The 18,497-nt window shown below is 38.0% G+C and overlaps 2 protein-coding genes across 9 annotated transcripts in view; both read left to right on the top strand.

Annotated features, from left to right (window-relative positions):
- Positions 1-18,497, top strand: part of RABGAP1 (RAB GTPase activating protein 1) — a 178,597-nt gene that overhangs the window by 104,720 nt on the left and 55,380 nt on the right. Inside the window, exon 1 of one of the 8 annotated variants that reach the window (XM_074395313.1) lies at positions 571-654. The exons of the other annotated variants lie outside the window; for them this stretch is intronic. The gene's annotated coding sequence lies outside the window, so the exon portion shown is untranslated. Of the gene's footprint in view, positions 1-570; positions 655-18,497 lie in introns of those variants that run through there. 8 annotated transcript variants of the gene reach the window in all.
- GPR21 (G protein-coupled receptor 21) lies at positions 566-17,228 on the top strand. The gene is made up of 2 exons (XM_003940650.3): positions 566-654; positions 1,085-17,228. Exon 2 carries the CDS (start codon positions 1,481-1,483, stop codon positions 2,528-2,530), a length of 1,050 nt encoding a protein of 349 aa, XP_003940699.1. The 5' UTR covers positions 566-654; positions 1,085-1,480; the 3' UTR covers positions 2,531-17,228.

The following is an 18,497-nucleotide window of genomic DNA, read 5'->3' on the forward strand; positions in this document are numbered from 1 at the left end:
TTTTAAAGTTTCTTGGCCAATATTCAGTGAATCATGAGAGACAAAATTAATGAATAGCCTTCTAGCTAGAACTTCTTGTACAGCTGAATTATGTTTCTCAGTTACCATACGCCATACACTTAAAGGAAGTTAACATGCTTCCTTTCTTTAATATTGCTCTTTGTTCTTTGGGAAAATGCCATAAGAAAATAGGAAGTACCCCTCTAGTAGTGTGTGTTTCAGTCTAATTACTGACACTGACACCCTGTTCTGTTACTACCCCTTCTCCTTGCTAGCAGCCTGAATTCTGCTTATCTGCTAACAGGGGGATTCCAGACAGACGAGGAAACAGCTTTCAAATGATATACTGCAGGCGTACCAAGCTATTCCCACACTGTGCAGTCTGGAAATCAGGGGGCACCTCTTTGACGATGAATTCCAATTAGTTGCTAAAGATGCCAGAATGTGTGCGTGTACAGGCGTTTTCTTTCCCCTCCCCCTTTCTTCCTTTTTCCAAGCCCCCTCTTCTCCCTGTTTCCCCTCCTACTCCGTTATCCCCTCCCTCTGTGTCTCAGTTCTGCAGTACGCGGGGTTGAAGCACATTCCTGCTCTGCAAGGCTTTCTGTTAAGGATGTATTGTGGCTTTTGTTTGGATTGCAGCATGCAGAATTACAGGTAACATTCTGAAATTGAACTAAACAGTAAATTCTGTTGAAATGTTTTCAAAGAGGCAAAATATTATATTGGAATCAGTGAAGAAAATAAATTATCTTGGCTAATTTTATTAGTGGTGATTGTAGTGAAAGATTTTCGTAAGTGTTATAAGCAAATTCCTTTTTTCCCCCAAGTCTCAAATGAAAGGAAATGGGGGTAAATCAATCTGACTGTGATTCATTTTGTTTTATGCTGATCTTGAAAGCTTGATGTTGCTGCTGCTACTCTGTACCGTACGGATCAGTTATATGGGGTGCTATTGTGGGTAGCCATGAATAGTGGTGCCAGTAGGGGTGGAGTGGGAGGGATGGTGCCAGCCTGAGCTAGCCAGGTTCTTTGATTAGGGCATTGGATGTGAAATGTAAAATGCTCTCTCCTTTTCTTCTATCAGCTGTTCAGAGGAGACTCATTACAACTCCTGCTGAAGCTCCTAATCTTCTTCCCTTCTCTTCTGCCCTTTCCCCCTACCCTCACTTGGCCTGAAGACGTTGTCCCCAGAGTTTGCCTTACTCCCCTGGTGCTATGTGTATGGTGAACTTGGCATTATGGCCGCGTTTGGAACTGGCCAGACAACTGCTGCTGGCTCTCCTTATTCCAAGAAGGATTTAAAGGGGAATTGCACTGCAGGCAATGCACCACAGCAGCAGCATCAGGAGCTTGGGGACTAAGGCTCCTCTGGCATTATTACATACATGCAAAGCTGACCGCAATGACAGCGGCTGCTCCTTTGAACTGTTGGAAGCAGCCAAGCGGCAGCATGAAGTGACAGATCACTCCTGAGCTCAAGATGAACTCCACCTTGGATGGTAATCAGAGCAGCCACCCTTTTTGCCTCTTGGCATTTGGCTATTTGGAAACTGTCAATTTTTGCCTTTTGGAAGTATTGATTATTGTCTTTCTAACTGTATTGATTATTTCTGGCAACATCATTGTGATTTTTGTATTTCACTGTGCACCTTTGTTAAACCATCACACCACAAGTTATTTTATCCAGACTATGGCATATGCTGACCTTTTTGTTGGGGTGAGCTGCCTGGTCCCTTCTTTATCACTCCTCCATCACCCCCTTCCAGTAGAGGAGTCCTTGACTTGCCAGATATTTGGTTTCGTAGTATCAGTTCTGAAGAGCGTCTCCATGACTTCTCTGGCTTGTATCAGCATTGATAGATACATTGCCATTACTAAACCTTTAACCTATAATACCCTGGTTACACCCTGGAGACTACGCCTGTGTATATTCCTGATTTGGCTATACTCGACCCTGGTCTTCCTGCCTTCCTTTTTCCACTGGGGCAAACCTGGATATCATGGAGATGTGTTTCAGTGGTGTGCGGAGTCCTGGCACACCGACTCCTACTTCACCCTGTTCATCGTGATGATGTTATATGCCCCAGCAGCCCTTATTGTCTGCTTCACCTATTTCAACATCTTCCGCATCTGCCAACAGCACACAGAGGAAATCAGCAAAAGGCAAGCCCGCTTCAGCAGCCAGAGTGGGGAGACTGGGGAAGTGCAGGCCTGTCCTGATAAGCGCTATGCCATGGTCCTATTCCGAATCACTAGTGCATTTTACATCCTCTGGTTGCCATATATCATCTACTTCTTGTTGGAAAGCTCCACTGGCCACAGCAATCGCTTCGCATCCTTCTTGACCACCTGGCTTGCTATTAGTAACAGTTTCTGCAACTGTGTCATTTATAGTCTTTCCAACAGTGTATTCCAAAGAGGACTAAAGCGCCTCTCAGGGGCCATGTGTACTTCTTGTGCAAGTCAGACCACAGCCAACGACCCTTACACGGTTAGAAGCAAAGGCCCTCTTAATGGATGTCATGTCTGAAGTGGCTCAGATATGGGGTTTCCCTGTGTATGTATGTGTTTTATCTCTAGGTATTTCTAATTCATTAGGAAATCTGGGACAGAATACTTTGACTCTAAGCAATAGCATACAAATGGTTTGTATGGATACCTTCTAAGTTTGTAGAAATGGTTTTCAAAAGTGCTTTTGAAGACTCAAGATCATGAAGACAAATTGCTCTTGGTTCCAATTTTTGAAATGTTTTGGAAATGACTACAGTTCTCAGATTTAAAATGAATAAAGCCGTATCTAACACCTCTCTCCAGCTGGCATGACTGAACTTGAGTGTGAAAAGCGTCAGCATTTTGAAAAGTCATCATTTTCTTGTCACTTTCTGGGTTCTTTCCAGCTATTTGGGCTTCATGTGCCATTGATTTCTTCTAACAGGGAATAGTAAAATATAAATTAAGAGGTTTTAGAAATTACTTTTTATGTATGCTGAAGTATAACTACACTGTAAGTTTCAACACTGTCATTTAGAAAGCCAAATGTTCTATGTTTTATTCTCTTAAGAGAATTCTCAGTAGGGTGAGTAATGTGAACACATAAACATTAATTTTAGAATTTTACAGTGAACCATGAAGCAAAAGTGCAATCAACTTATACAGTTTATGAAAAACTGAGCTATTTTTTGTGCCATGCTTCACAGAGATCTGAAGTTAAGTGTGCATAGAAGTGATCATATTTGTTGTATTTTTGCCCATGCCTTTGTGTTATGTCTATATTTAGAATATCTGAATTATTAGATTTCTCTTTTATAGCAAAATGTGTTTAAATAAGCTAAAAAACAATTGATAGGCTGTTGGCTGTCGATTTTATGCTGGTGACGATATACAAAAATGTGTCATTGATATTCTCTGTTCTTTCTATCCAAAGACTTCTGAAACATTAGAACATCAGGGAGAAGGGTATCTGTCATAAGCAACTGAGTCAGAAAGTATACTGTAGTATACTCTTTGTTTTAAATAGAAAGGAGTTGAGACATTTTCTTTGTAGTTAAATGGAATCAACTAATTATTTTTGAAAAGTATTCTTTCAGTTAGTATTAAAGAATCCACATATGAAGAGGGGAAGGGGAAACTCCAAGTCTCGTATTGCTATTCTCTTTCTAGAAAAAAAAATCCTTTGGCGGGCCGGGCACGGTGGCTCAAGCCTGTAATCCCAGCACTTTGGGAGGCCGAGGCGGGTGGATCACGAAGTCAAGAGATTGAGGCCATCCTGGTCAACGTGGTGAAACCCTGTCTCTACTAAAAAAAAATACAAAAAATTAGCTGAGCATGGTGGCGCATGCCTGTAATCCCAGCTACTCAGGAGGCTGAGGCAGGAGAATTGCCTGAACCCAGGAGGCGGTGGTTGCGGTGAGCCAAGATCACACCATTGCACTCCAGCCTGGGTAACAAGAGCGCAACTCTGTCTCAAAAAAAAAAAAAAAATCCTTTGGCATACAGTTCTTGGTAGCCTTTTTTTTCCCCTTCCAGAGTATTAGCAAAACCTACTGGATTTTATTCTTCTGTAAAATTATTATTGAGAGTTATGTGAGTTTGTATGTAGTAGTCATGTTGGTTCTTAAAAGTGATTATCTTTAGAGCAAGAGGTTTATTTTTCTAAAAGGAGAGAAGAAATTCCGGCAGCTCCAGGCATGAGAGTATTTCCTCTACTTTTGTGCTGGTTTTAATGTTTTGAAAATCTTCAGGGGACTTACTTGAGCTCTCCCTTTGGTTAGATGTTGTAATCTGAATGCAACAATGGTGATCAGTGAGATGGAAGATGGAAGAAACCCGGGGAACATGGGTTAAAGTAGATTTCTGAATCCAAGAAAGGATATGGGTATTTATAAAACAGGCAGATAGGCTTTGGTTTTCCATCATGATGCCAGTGTTCTTATGATTTTAGGCTTTAGACATCAACTTGACTTTAACCTCAGTTGTGTTCTATTTAAACTTTTTTAAGTGACTAAGCATTATATAAACATTCGAACTTCAGATTCTGGGTTTTTCCCAAAAGCTTGCTTGCTGTTTATGTTTAGGGTTAGCAAATTTTATTCTAAGCTGTTTCAAAATTTAGAACTCATACTAAAATCGCAAGTTATGTTAGAAACGGCTTGGTTAAATTGTCATTTCATGTGGGAAAACTTCTCTGTTGGATTCTGAAAAATCTTTGTATTGTATACATCTCCCCTTTAAGTGGTATAGATTTTTAAAAAACCAAAATGTACCTTTTCTTGTATATGTTAGAGAATGTAACCTGTTAACATTTGCAGTTTGCTTATGAATTTTTAGTTTAGAAAATATGGCAGTTTAAAACACTTATTTTTGTAGAAAAATTTGTTAAATCATTAGCTTTGATCTGATTTTGTTTTGTGTATATGTGTTGGGGAAGAGGAGATGCTCCTGGACACAGTAATGTCCTCTTCAGTGACTGGGGGTGTTTTCTATGTGATAGGTTTGGAAAGTTCATGTTTAACTGATCTTTTCATCCTGCAATATTTAATGCAACATTTGATGACATTTAGTTTAAATACCAGTCAGACTTCAAAAAAAAGTATATTTTTACACTCAGTTACCTTGGCGTTGATAGGATAGCTCATTTAACTTTATATTGGATGTGACTGGTATCAGAGGAAACGTAAGCTTTTGGTGATTACATTGAAATTATTTCATAGTAAATTTTAAACTAGACTAATGTTAAATTTGTAAACTAGTTTCAGTGAAAGTGGTTTGTTTTTTGCCCCCTTCTTAGATTAGAAGAGCAATTAGAAATAAATTAATGTGCTCTTCTTTAGCGAGAGCATGATCTTAACACTAGAATGGATATTTACATTTTTTTCATCGGCCTGTTGACTCTTACCCAAAATTTCATTTTGGAAAAGGTTTTCTTTAAGTTTTATTGCTGGATAAATTCTTTTCAAGCCTTTTATGATGGCTTTGCCTTTTTACTTGAATAATAGTCTCAGTTTTTTAAGGATTGGGAAAACTTGAATTTTTGTGCCATAAATGCATTGTCCACCTCCTTGAACTTGAAAATGAAGCAACAGGGTTATAGACTCCCAGATGGTGGAGTGGTTTCTGGGAGAGTTTTTTCTCAGCGTTTCAGGTTTGTTTGAAAAATCTGCACAGTGACTTGGTATAGGAATTATCTTAATTTCACTGACTGTATTTTTGTTTCATAAGTGGTTCATGAAATAAATTATCAGCATGCCAGAATTTATTGTTATATGAGCAAAGTTTGGGAAGATTAAGAATGGGAAATTTGTGGCATTGAGATTTTTTTAAAGTCCTCATAAGTCATTTTGTATGTTGATTTTTGTGTAATTTTTTTCATTTCGGGTAGAAGAAAAACTAAATATAAGTATTTATATTAAATTTAGATATTATGTTGCAGACCTTGGAAATATGGTAGACATTTCTCATGGCTGTAAACAAGTCATTTGGCTTTTCTTCAAAATTTGCATGACAAAACGGCATCATATAGTAAAAATGAAGTTGGAACTGAGAATTTTAAAATGTAGATTTCTGTTTCTAAGTAGTTTTGTAAATGAGGACAAGTCACTTCTCTAAGCACTTAATTTCTTGTAAAAGGAAATATTGATCCCTTCATACCTCATACCATTAGTTCGAAGATTGGGTTAAATAATGGATGTAAAAGTACTTTGTAAATCGTAAAGTGCTTTGCAAATAAAAATGATTACTATTATTTGTATCCACCATTCGTCTACATGTAAGGAAGCCATGTATCATGATGTGTTCCCTCACACTTAGATCTTTGAAGCCCAATGCTACATCACTGCTCTTTGCTACTTAGCAATCCCAGACCTGAGACGAGAAGCAAAATAAATACTCACCCTCCTAAAATGATAGTAGCTTTAAATTCAACATAAAACCACTTTGATTTACTTGTCTTCAAACTCTCTGAAGGCAAGGGACAGTGTCTTTTGTCTGTCTGGATAATATTTTTTATCCCCACAATCTGATATGGGATCTGGCTCAGAGCAGAAGTTTTACAGAATGAATAAATGACTAATTATTGCATCTAGTCACTAGCCTTTTTCTTTCTATAAGGAATTATGGGACAGTGATGTTCAGAAGATAGTCCAGAGCCCCATAACCAATCTTTCATTTACCCTAGGTTATTTCAGATTTTAAATCTCAAATAAAATATTTTTGGTATCAAGAGATTAGTGTGGTAATGTGAGTCCTCTATATGCTTAGGTAACTTTACTCCTGGAAACTCAAGCTTTGGCCCAGAGAGCTTCAGGCAGTGCTTTCAAATTGCCATTTTTTTCACAGCGTGGATTAGGTATTTGGATCACACCTTCTTGGCTCTGGATCCAGATAAGGCTCTGTAAAATTGGTGACGAGGGCAGAGGAAGTATAGAAAGCCTTGGTGAAAGAAACTTTCTGTGTGGTTTTGCTTTGTCTCCCTTTCAGCCTTTCCCAGTTTTCTAGGTCTGTCTTTCCTTCTTCCTTTCTTTTCTTACCACACTATTGCTCATGTATCCAGAAAGAAGTATTTCTTTGATACCGCCATAGGGTGTGGAAAATTGTGTTATAAGAGCAGTGGGTTTTTTGGGAAAGTTTAAGAAACAATCAAGAAGCATTTCTCTGGCAAGTTCTGCTGTATGCCAGGTAATGTAACTAGCCTCAGGCAGGGATCATAGGAGGATCATTTCTTTCTTATAGAACTATATAGTCTTTAGGTGTTCCATGTGGAAAAATTCTGTGATTATCAGTCTTCAAGGAAGCTCAATGTTCTCTACTTTATCTGCAAGAATTTACCAAGGCTTCCTGGTGGGCTACTCCCACAGCACTGTGTTTTTTTTTGGTTGGGGGTGGGGGTGCAATTATATGATGCTGGTATATAAAATCATAATGTTACTTTATTAATTTAAGAAATAGATGCTGGTGATTGAGCACAGTCTTCTCTATTAGTAGATAGTTATGGGAAGCCAAACCATATTTTGAAGGTTGCTTTGTGGGAATGGAATCTCAGAACATGGTTCTGTAATGTGAACATTATTGGGATCATAGTAAAAGATGAAATCATTCCTGCTTCCATTATTAACTAACCTACCTTCTCATTGACATGTTATGGTATTTCCTTAGTTCAATTAACTTCTTCTGTTACTTGTCTTTTAGTTAAATTCCTTGAGAGTCTTAGAGGTCTGCAAGCCTGTCACTCATTCTTTCTCTTTAGGGTGGTTTTATATCCCCAGCCTTATCTTGTATCATAAAACATACTAGTTTTGTGACTTATTATTCAAAATGCACCTTTATTCTTTACATTAGTTTGGGGGAGCAGCTCATCTTAGTTTTCATATAGTACCTAGTTAGAAAAGCAAAATGCATGAAACTTCCTATAAAAATTAATAGTATCTGTTAATTAGGGCTGTTTTATGCAAGTTAGATCATGTCTAGCAAAGGAGGCAGGGGGAGGCAGATGAGTTGGAAAGAACCTTAGAAATCACTTGGTCTGACTCTGTTGTTTTGCAGACTAGAAACCTGCCCAGTGGCCACCGGGTTATCTATATATGGTAATACCCAGACTTCATGCTTCCTAATCCGTTGCCCTTTTCTAGTACATCACATTGCTTTTACAGAGGAGTTGGAATTTGACTTGACTCAGCCATGCCATGGTGGGCAAACGTGTACATGTGTGTAATTCTAAGGATAAGAAGTATGAGCAATAATACAAATGTTAATTGAAGCTCATTATGTTTCAGGAGAATTTTATAAACTTGATGTTAATGCTTCCAATACTGCAGGAGCTAGTGTCTGTTATTAAACAGATTTTGAGTTGCCAGAGTCAGACAGCTGATAAGTGGAAGATCTGAAATTCAAACCCAGAACTTCCTAACTCCAAAGCCTACATTCTTAGGTTAATTTTTTTCTTAAATTCTGCATTTAGTTTCCACAGCAACCTATCAGGTAGTAAGCCTGTGAAGAAACACAGACTTAGAGAGGTTAAGAAGCTTCTTGGGTTACATATATAGTATTTTATGATTCAGATCCAATTCTTTGACTCTAAAGCTTGTGTTCTGTACCATTATATAAGCCTCGGCTTGAGAAACATGACAGACCTCCTGCTAAATATAACAGGTTGAATATGCATATTTCTGTTAACTCCACTATAAAGAACAGCAAAGGTATAATACATGTGGACACAAAGAACAGAGATGGTGGCAGACAGTGATGCCAGCAAAATTTTGGAATATAGACATCTAGTGGACAAGTTGTAACTGACTGAGCAGAATCAACAGAGCTGCTTCCTAAAGTCAAATGAGGAAGAGGAGCAAAAAGAAACAGGCTGATTTATCCATTGACTACAGTAAGTATTTGGGAATTAAGATTCCTAAGATGTCCCTATAAACATAGAGACTGAAAAACAAGAACTGATAGAAGCTGAAAAACAGAAGAATTGATAGAAAGTTTATGTGATGAACATTTAGACATCATCACCCCTCTCTCCTCTTCCCCATCCCACCTGAATCCCTATCCCAAGCAGGCAACTCATTTTTACCATCAAAGCAGAAGATGGGAGATTTACTCTTTGGAAAAGCTGAACCACTCTGGATGCTAGGCATAGCTGAGAATGGGACTAAGGTGTGCTTTGTTGCAAACGTGACTGCTATAAGGAAGTCTCTATGTTAAATAATCAGCCCCTTTGCCCCACTACAGTCTCAGAATGTTCTAAACAGGATATAAGAGGAGTGTATTTTGGAGACTGACATTTCAGGGCTCACAAACAAAACAGCCACATTCCCTGCCCAGTCACTTTAAGATGATGCCCATCAATCAACAGATCCCACCCATGCACACAGAGCTCACAGATTTTTATTGCTTCTCTTTTAATATTAACAGATAGCCAGAGATCAATGCAGTTTTGAGAAAACGTTTTCAACTAAAGTGCAGAGCCAAAAACAGGCAAATGACAAAAATCAGAAGAAACAAACAGTGTACATTGCTGAAGAAAACATCCAAAAAAACTCAGCTGTAACTAACATTTTCAGAGAGGATTTTGCATCTATTAAAGGAGAGGAGAACAGAGTGCCGTAAAAATGAATAGGAAGAGGGCTGGGCACAGTGGCCACGCCTGTAATCCCAGCACTTTCGGAGGCCGAGGCAGGTAGATCACAAGGTCAACAGATTGAGACCATCCTGGCCAACAAAGTGAAGCCTTGTCTCTACCAAAAATACAAAAATTAGCTGAGTGTGGTGGTGTGTACCTGTAGTTTCAGCTACTCGGGAGGATGAGGCAAGGGAATCTCTTGAACCCGGGAGGCGGAGGTTGCAGTGAGCCAGAATGGTGCCACTGCACTCCAGCCTGGCAACAGAGGAGACTCCTCCTCAAAAAAAAAGAAAACAAGAAAGAACTATTGCAATTTAAAGTGTAATAAATTGTTTATTTAGTAAGCAGGTTAGAAAATTGAAGTAGGCCAGATGGTGAAACAAAAAGAGAGATTGAAAATAGATGAAAAAGCAAAACAATTGGAGGTTTAATCAGGGAAACCCAATAGCTGACTAACAGGATTTTCAGAAACAGAATAGAGGAAAAGAAAGGAAGAAATGATTAAATATCACAAGAAAAATTTCCAGCACTGAAGGGTATGTGTTTCCATAATGAAAAGCCCCATTTCAGTGTAATAAAAAGATTCACATGATGGCAAATTGTTATAAAATTTCAGAACAATGGGGATAAAAATTCCTAAAAGGTTCTTGAATGGGGTGGGGCGTGGATGGTAGAGTCTAAACATACAAAGTGTAGGGATTTGAGTAGCAGTGGACTTTCTGCCATGTTGAAGCAAGAAGGTAATGAATAATCACTTCAAAATTTTGGTAAGAAGTGATTTCCAACCCACAATTTTAGGCCCAAACAGTCATTCAAGTGTGAGGGTAAACTAAACTCATTTTGAGATCTGCAAAATCACAAAATATTCACCTGCCCTTACATTCTTAGGAAGTTACTGAAGAATATGCTTCTCCAGAATGAGGGAGGAAATCAAGAAAGAGATACAGAATCCAGGAAACAGGGTCTCTGACACAGGAGGATGGTGAAAAGAATTCCCACAGGAAGGAAAGCTCTAGGGAAGCAGTTATGCAGGAGACCTAGAGAGCAGCCGTTCTAAATTGCAGCAGGAAGAAAGAAGGTGCTAGGAGGTATGTCTATAGGAAAATATAACTGGCATTTTCACCATGGTGAGAAGAACTTAGTTTTGTCACAATTTTAGGGGAAGGATTGGTGATAGATACATATAAAACCAAGGAAAAGGAAAAGATAGGCAATTAATAACTTCAGAAAAAATAGAAAATTGAAGAAAGGAAATACGATCATGACATACTCTGATTCTGTTATGTGCTACTTTGGTTTTTATAGTTTGGTTTTTAGCTGAAAAAGATAGCAACACTATGTTGACAGGGTGAGGGGAAGAGAAGTATTTGAGGGGTCAGGGGAGGGAAGGTGGGTGTAACAGAGCTATAGTAGCATCTTCCATACTATAAAGTCTGAAACTGATGGCTAAAGTGGAAAAACCCAGAAAATAGCAACTTAAGCATTTTATTCAGAAATATGAATTAAAAACAAACAGCTTTAAAAAAAGGAGATATGAAAATGCTTGCCTCTAAGAAATAGAATATGAGAAGTGAAGGGAATTTCATTGTAAACTTCGTACTATCTGACCTTTTCACTTATGTAGGTGTGTTATTTTCTGTGAAAAGCATAGACCACATTTAGGAAAAGACAGATGTTTTTTAACAGAAATAAAGGGAAACCAGGAAGGAGGCACAGCTTTAGAACATTTCTGAAATAGTAAATGAGGGCATAATAGTACTGTTTTACCTATGACTCTTTACAAAGCAGTTTCCTATTAATTGTCTCATTTCATCCTCCTAGAAATATAGGCAAAGTCAATATTGTCCCTTTTTTCCAGTTGTGGGAATGGAGTTTGGGGACTATAAGACTTTTTTGGTTTCCAGTCTACTGTATCACTGCACCTCTGTAGGTGTCTGTCTGGAACTTTTCAGATTTTGTAACTGTTTTTTACCAAGAGAAGACAGAAAGTACTGGAATGCAACCTTCTTTGACATCATGGGAAGGAATATAGGTAAACACTTGTGTGTGCGTGTTTGTGTGTGTGTGTGTGTGTGTGTAACTAGTATGTGTGTGTGTGTGCTGGTACTCATGAGTATCTATAATACATGACATGGTACTATGAAATGATCAGAGGAATGCAAAATGTTTTGTAGTGTTCAAAAGCAAGGAGGTGCATGTTAAATACATTTCCTTAGAAGGCAGTGTGAGAGATGGCTCAGGGTAGAGTAGAATTTCTATAGTCTGGTTCCTCTCCTCACCCCACACCCCCCTCCTTGAATGAGATTTCATAAAGTATCCAACTGGACAGAATTAAAGGAACCCACAGGATCAATAGACTACAGACCCTAATGAAGTGATCTACAATTTAACAAACAATATATGACATGAGAAAACCCTTTGCAAAGTAAAAAGCCTATCTTTGCATTAAAGTATTATGATCATAGTCACTTAATGAAAGATGTGGTGGCTTGTTACAAAATGACTTGAATTAGCTTTGAGCAAAATGTAAAAGTAATCATATTTTCAAAGTAAAATTTTAAAATCCATGTCTGTTAGCTTTCAGCAAATAGTGAGTTGAATTGTTAAGGCAATATTTGGGGGAGAAAAACAAAAGTTACAGCATTTAAGTAGCATTATTTATTTCAGAAATTTCTTCCGGAAAAACGGAGGAACCCTCCACTGCCAAAGCCATTTATTTTTAGCTAGACCAAAAAATAAAGTTTAAGAAGGCCATTTGTGGGTCTCTGTCTTCACTGCCCTGGGGAACTGATTCAGACTAAAGCCTTTTTTCGTTTATAAAAGTTCCCCTTCTTCATGATATGTGTTTGTAGGAATCTAAATCATTCCTACTTAAGTTTTGTTAACATTGTATATTGTTAATATCATTGTATAGTACTGAGGATGTGTATTGTAGCCTATAGAACACTGGAAATAAAGTTGAAATCCCAGTTCTGGCATTTAATTAGGTAATCTTAATCTGTCTGAATGTTAGAAGGACTATCATCTTTGAATGAAGATGACACCAGTGTTAAAGCAGTTGGTTTAAGATCAGATGCATGTTACGTTAATGGTAAGGCTTTTAAAGTTGTCAGTGTGATCACCTCATACTCTTGGATCCTTTTCTTCCTCTGAGATAGAGAGGAAAGTAGTGAAAAGAGCATGGATTTTTGGAGGTTTTTGACCCTTAGTTTTCTACTCTGCAAAATGGGAAAATACTCCCTCATTAGAATTACTGTGAAAATTAGATACGATTACATCTGAAGTACATAAAATTGTACTTGGGGGCATTGTAGAAACTCAGTAAAATATTTCAGCTTTTTCTTTGCCACGCAGAGGTCAGAATCTCCCAGTGACTTCTAGGGCCTGCAGATTGGCACATACCATCAGAGGAAAGGCCTTGGGTGAATATGGAGTGGCTTGGTGTGCTTCCTTCTTTCAGGGATGGTAAATCCTCTAAGTACTGCCTTGATAGGTAGCTCCAGTTCTTCAAACTGATGTTTTATGTATTTTGTCCTACTTTTATAATATGTTTTGCAGTAGGGTTAGTCCTTTACAAATCTTGGACATTAAGATACACATATAATACTTGAATGTATTTCATCAAGGGAATAGTAGTCGTTGGGGCTTACAGTAAGAACTTTACTTTAGGAGGTGGAAAGGAAATTTGAGGCTGAAGCAGCAGAGAGGGGTCACTTTAATCAAACTTTAAAAATGAGTTGGTCTTAGGCAGAAAATACAGTTTTGGCAGTTCATATTTTAAGCTTAAAAGTCCTGATGAAGAGGGGCCATTTATATACGTAAGGAATAAAGAGATCGTGTAATATGTAGTGACCAAAAGTATGTGCTTAAGAGGCACATACTTTTTAAAATATAATCAGTCAGCTAATATAATTCTAAAGTATATATTAGACAGATCTGGGTTTGAATCCTAGCCCTGCCACTTACTAGCTGTGAGACCTGGGGCAAAGTACCTAATTGTTCTTATTCTTCCTTGTGTTAACTAACAACACTGTCTCATGTAAGTATTGTAAAGATTAAACGAGCGAATGCACGCAAAGCTCTTAGCACAGTGCTTGGCATACAGTAAGCACTCAGTATATGTTGATACAGCTGTCTTGTGAACAAGGTCATATGGATAAAGCAGAAGTTTTAAGTTGAGATATAAGGGAGAGTAAGTTTGGAAAGATAAACTGGTGATAGCTTGTCTGGAATACATGGATAAGGGAGTTGATTCTAATTAGGAATTAGAGGTAGACTTAAGACTTCTGAGAAAATGAATGACATAAATATAGAATCCTGAAGTGACAGAGCTTAGAAGAGATCCCTTAACAGTCATAATCTGGACTCCTGCTTTCACAGATGGGGAAAGAGAGACTCAGAAGAGAGACAGAGTTAATTATTTGCAGAACTGGTACTAGAATCCAGGTATTAAACCTCCTTTAGACTGTCATGCAACTAGAATAAGTCGAAAGGGTATTCAGCATTTGTCAAGTGCTTAGAAAATAGGAGCTTCCAGCAGGTTTGGAAAAAAAGGAAACAACTGTTCAGATTTTGGTTTGTGTTAAGTAAAATTGAAGAATTGTCTATCCATTGGTACTTTCAGCCAAACAAATTAAGATTTCTTTTTTCAAATACTAATTAAAGTGTTCTCTTGGTCACTGGTAACAACCTCAGAAATGTTTGTTTGAGGAGGTAAAAAATAAATAGGTATTTCTAGAATTCCTTCATTGGTATTTATAATTGTACTGCTAGTAAGATTGAAGGGTAAAATTTTTGCTTAAATAAAATGGAAAATCATAGGTTGTCTGGTAACTTTTTTTTTTTTGAGATGGAGTCTCGCACTGTCACCCAGACCATAATGTAGTGGTGTGATCTCGGCTCACTGCAGTCTCTGCTTCCTGGGTTCAAGCAGTTCTCCTGCCTCAGCCTCCTGAGTAGCTGGGACTACAGGTGTGCACCACCACGCCCAGCTAATTTTTTTGTATTTTTAGTAGAGACAGGGTTTCACCATGTTGGCCAGGATGGTGTCAATCTCCTGACCTCATGATCTGCCTGCCTTGGCCTCCCAAAGTGCTGGGATTATAGGCATCAGCCACCACGTTCAGCCATCTAGTAACTTAAAGTAGTTGTAAGGTTGTTACCAGAGACCAAGAGAACATTTCAATTAGTGCTGGAATTACAGGTGTGAGCCACTATGCTTGGCTGACCTCTTAGAGAATTCTTAATGCAGTGTAGCAATTCATTGATGGAGTTGTTGCATGACCAGTCTCATTCAAACACAGATTTTCATTTAATATTTGTTAATTGTTACAAGAGCAAGAAACTCCCATAGAATTATAAAGTTATATTTTAATATATCTAGCCATTTTACAGCTGTTCGTTTGTTTGTTTGTTTGTTTGTTTTAGAGGGTGTTCTGCTCTTGTTGCCCAGGCTGGAGTGCAGTGGCGTGATCTTGGCTCACTGCAAACCTCCGCCTCCTGGGTTCAAGACATTCTCCTGCCTCAGCCTCCTGAGAAGCTGGGATTACAGGCATGCATCACCACACCCAGCTAATTTTGTATTTTTAGCAGAGATGGGGTTTCACCACGTTGGCCAGGCTGGTCTCAAACTCCTGACCTCAGGTGATCTGGCCACCTTGGCCTCTCCCAAAGTGCTAGGATTACAGGCGTGAGCCATCATGCCTGGTCAACTGTTACATATTTTTGCTACTCAGTAGGCACACTTAAACCTCTGACTGGAGACTTATTTCGGAAGAAGCTGACTTTTTAAAGTACAACTATTTGTTAAGCATTTTCAAGCCTTTATAAACATTTTCTTAGAAATAATCATTTAATCCATTGATTTGATTATGTAAAAATACAACGAGGAATATGAGACTTGGTCCTCTTGTGTGTCTCTGTTATATATGATTAGTAGGTGATTTTGAGAATATTTTCTCCTAGCATATAATGCTTTACAAAATCTTAAATAATAAGTCAAACAATATAATCCATATTAATCTATGTTAAACTGTACTAAGAGAGCATTTGATAGGCAGTTTACTTGGTAATAATACAATGAGATAAGTATTTGGAAGTTCATCGCAGTTACCAGAAACATTTGTTTAGAATACGACTTTGCATATAATAATTTCATGTCTTCCTAGTTCACTCATAAATTGCCTCCCCCCTTTGACCATCACCACCTCTTTCATCAAAATGGCATTTTGTGTGTTCACTTTTGTCAGGTAACAATACTTGAGTGTTTCCTGCTTCTTGATCCTCTCCGCGATAGATTGCTGTGAAGGAGAATCAACAAAAGCAAACCAGGAAGAGAGGTTGACAGTGCAGTTAGCGTTTGTGCCTTATCTATACATGATTTGAGACTGTTTTGCCAAACATTGAATAATTTTCCTGTGGGAAACTTGAGCCCTAAAAGGAAATGAACATAGCTAAAAGGCTGCATATCACATGGGACTTAGATTTATTTTTAGAATGGCACTATAATGCCATATTTGGATTGAAACAATGTGATAGCAGTACAGTATTTTATTAAATAAAGAGCCTCTTTTCTGAGGAAGTCATCTACTTTTCTATTACATTGTATGGTATAGATTGAACATAATATTTATATAATCAGCTGATATAATTCTAAAGTATATATTAAAGTTAGAGGAGCTGCTTTGGCAACATTTCTAGAGCCAGCTTATTGAGTCTGATATAGTAAAGGTTCTGTGACAGTTCAATCATTACAGCATATGGTGGGTTTTTTGTTTTGTGTGTTTGGAGTAAGATGTTTGGAGGGGAAAAGAGAATAAAGGAGTAGAGTCATTTGGAATGTTTATACTTACTTTTCTTGACATGGAAGAGCTCCTTTCTATTTTATTTTATTTTATTTTATTTATTTATTTATTTTTTTGAGACGGAGTTTCGCTCTTGTTACCCAGGCTGGAGTGCAATGGCGCGATCTTGGCTCACTGCAACCTCCGCCTCCTGGGTTCAAGTCATTCTCCTGCCTCAGCCTCCCGAGTAGCTGGGATTACAGGCACGTGCCACCATGCCCAGCTAATTTTTTGTACTTTTAGTAGAGACAGGGTTTCACCATGTTGACCAGGATGGTCTCAATCTCTCAACCTTGTGATCCACCCGCCTCGGCCTCCCAAAGTGCTGGGATTATAGGCTTGAGCCACTGTGCCCGGCCAGAGCTCCTTCTAAATTATGCAATGGTAATAGGAAAACCTAGATGGGTTTTTGCCTCTGAGAAATGATTTTGGAAGGAAAAATAATCAGCAAAGGTTTTTAATATTGAGCTCTACAGTGTTTTGGTTAGTATGGTTCATAGGGTGAAAAGCAAAATACTCTTATTGCATCGCTTATGTTTCAGGTACAGTTTTTCTGCCACCTAATTTTTTTAATAATTTCATTTGATTAAGATAAATTGTGATGTTCATAACATTCAAGAGATTTCTGAATTGTATACTGTCTAATTGGAGATCCCCCACAGGGCATTAAGTCCCAAACAGGAAAACTTGCCAAATACAGATTTTGTCCCTTGGCTTCTCTCCCAAGGTTGGAAATATGCCAACATCATAAATCTCAAGTCTGGTAAGAAAGAGCTAGCACTGATACACTGGGCCTTAAGCCACCTGCTTTCCATGCAGTGTCTCATTTGCTTCTCATAAACTGTAAGGCAGGGACCATTGCGTAGATTTTTTAGATAGGGGTGGTAAGGTTCATCTTAAATAACTTGCCCAAGGTCACACAAATTAGTGAGTAGGAAAGGCAGTATCCAGAGACAGAACACCCTGGCCCTAGAGTTTGTGTTCTGTTGATTGCATTGTGATCTAAGTAGAGCACCTAAAGTCCATTGTCTCCATTGTTTGTCAAAAGTCCAACTCTAGTCTCCACACTATTGTGGCCAGATTCGGAAATGCCTTTAGTTGCCTCCATGTTCATGGATATCTAATTCCAATCTGCTCTGTGTGATGTGTTGGAGATTTGGAGTAGAAATTTTAAAGCATTAGTTACTGAATACCTAAACAATATATATGTTTAAGTGTATAGAGATCAGTTTCCTGTTTGTTTTTGGTCCAGTTTTTGAATTATTAATTGTTAATCAACAGTAGTTTTACTACAAGTATGATTTTTGCCTTCGACAGCAAATCACCAGGGTAAATATACAAAGCAGTATCTACACACAAATCCAATTTTCACTAAAAATCCTGCTGTTGCATTGGTGTGGAAAAACAGGACAAGAGGTCCGGTGGTTCTTAGTTGAAAATAATGACTTAAAGAGCAATGTTGCTGGTTTTGTAGGGACAAGTAAAAATGTGTTTGTATTATATAATTACGTTATTCAGAGCTAAATTTAAGATGAGGATGTTTTTGTGTTGTCAGTGTTAAGTGAGCCCACCAATCAGATACTTATTTCTTAAATTCTTACTGATGTGATTATGTAATTGACTTTGAGGGGCCTTAATTTGTTTTATACAAATACACTGTAACTCATATTACTGATACACAGGCTATGAGATCCTTTTTGTTATGTAAGATTGAGCTACAAATTTGATTCTGAGCTTTCCGGAGGCCGAAGCAGAAATGAATACTGGATCATTTCCATGGGGAAAAATATGCATAATTTTTTAGGAGAAACTGTTTTTTGATGGGGACACTGAGTAAAGTGGTAGGAGATGTCCTCACCACCGTGAAATAAAATGTTTCAATAGCAGGGGTTTTTTTGGGTTGTTTTTTTTCTTTCTTTTTTTTGACAGAGTCTTAGAACATGCAAATACCACAATTTAGTGAAGGTAGTTCTGTGAACGGCCAAGATACTGTGATCTAAAAATATACCTATCTAGTGGTCAGCCTTAAAGAATAAAACTCA

Source organism: Saimiri boliviensis, chromosome 2, assembly GCF_048565385.1.
Source record: "Saimiri boliviensis isolate mSaiBol1 chromosome 2, mSaiBol1.pri, whole genome shotgun sequence".
NCBI classification, from domain to species: domain Eukaryota; kingdom Metazoa; phylum Chordata; class Mammalia; order Primates; family Cebidae; genus Saimiri; species Saimiri boliviensis.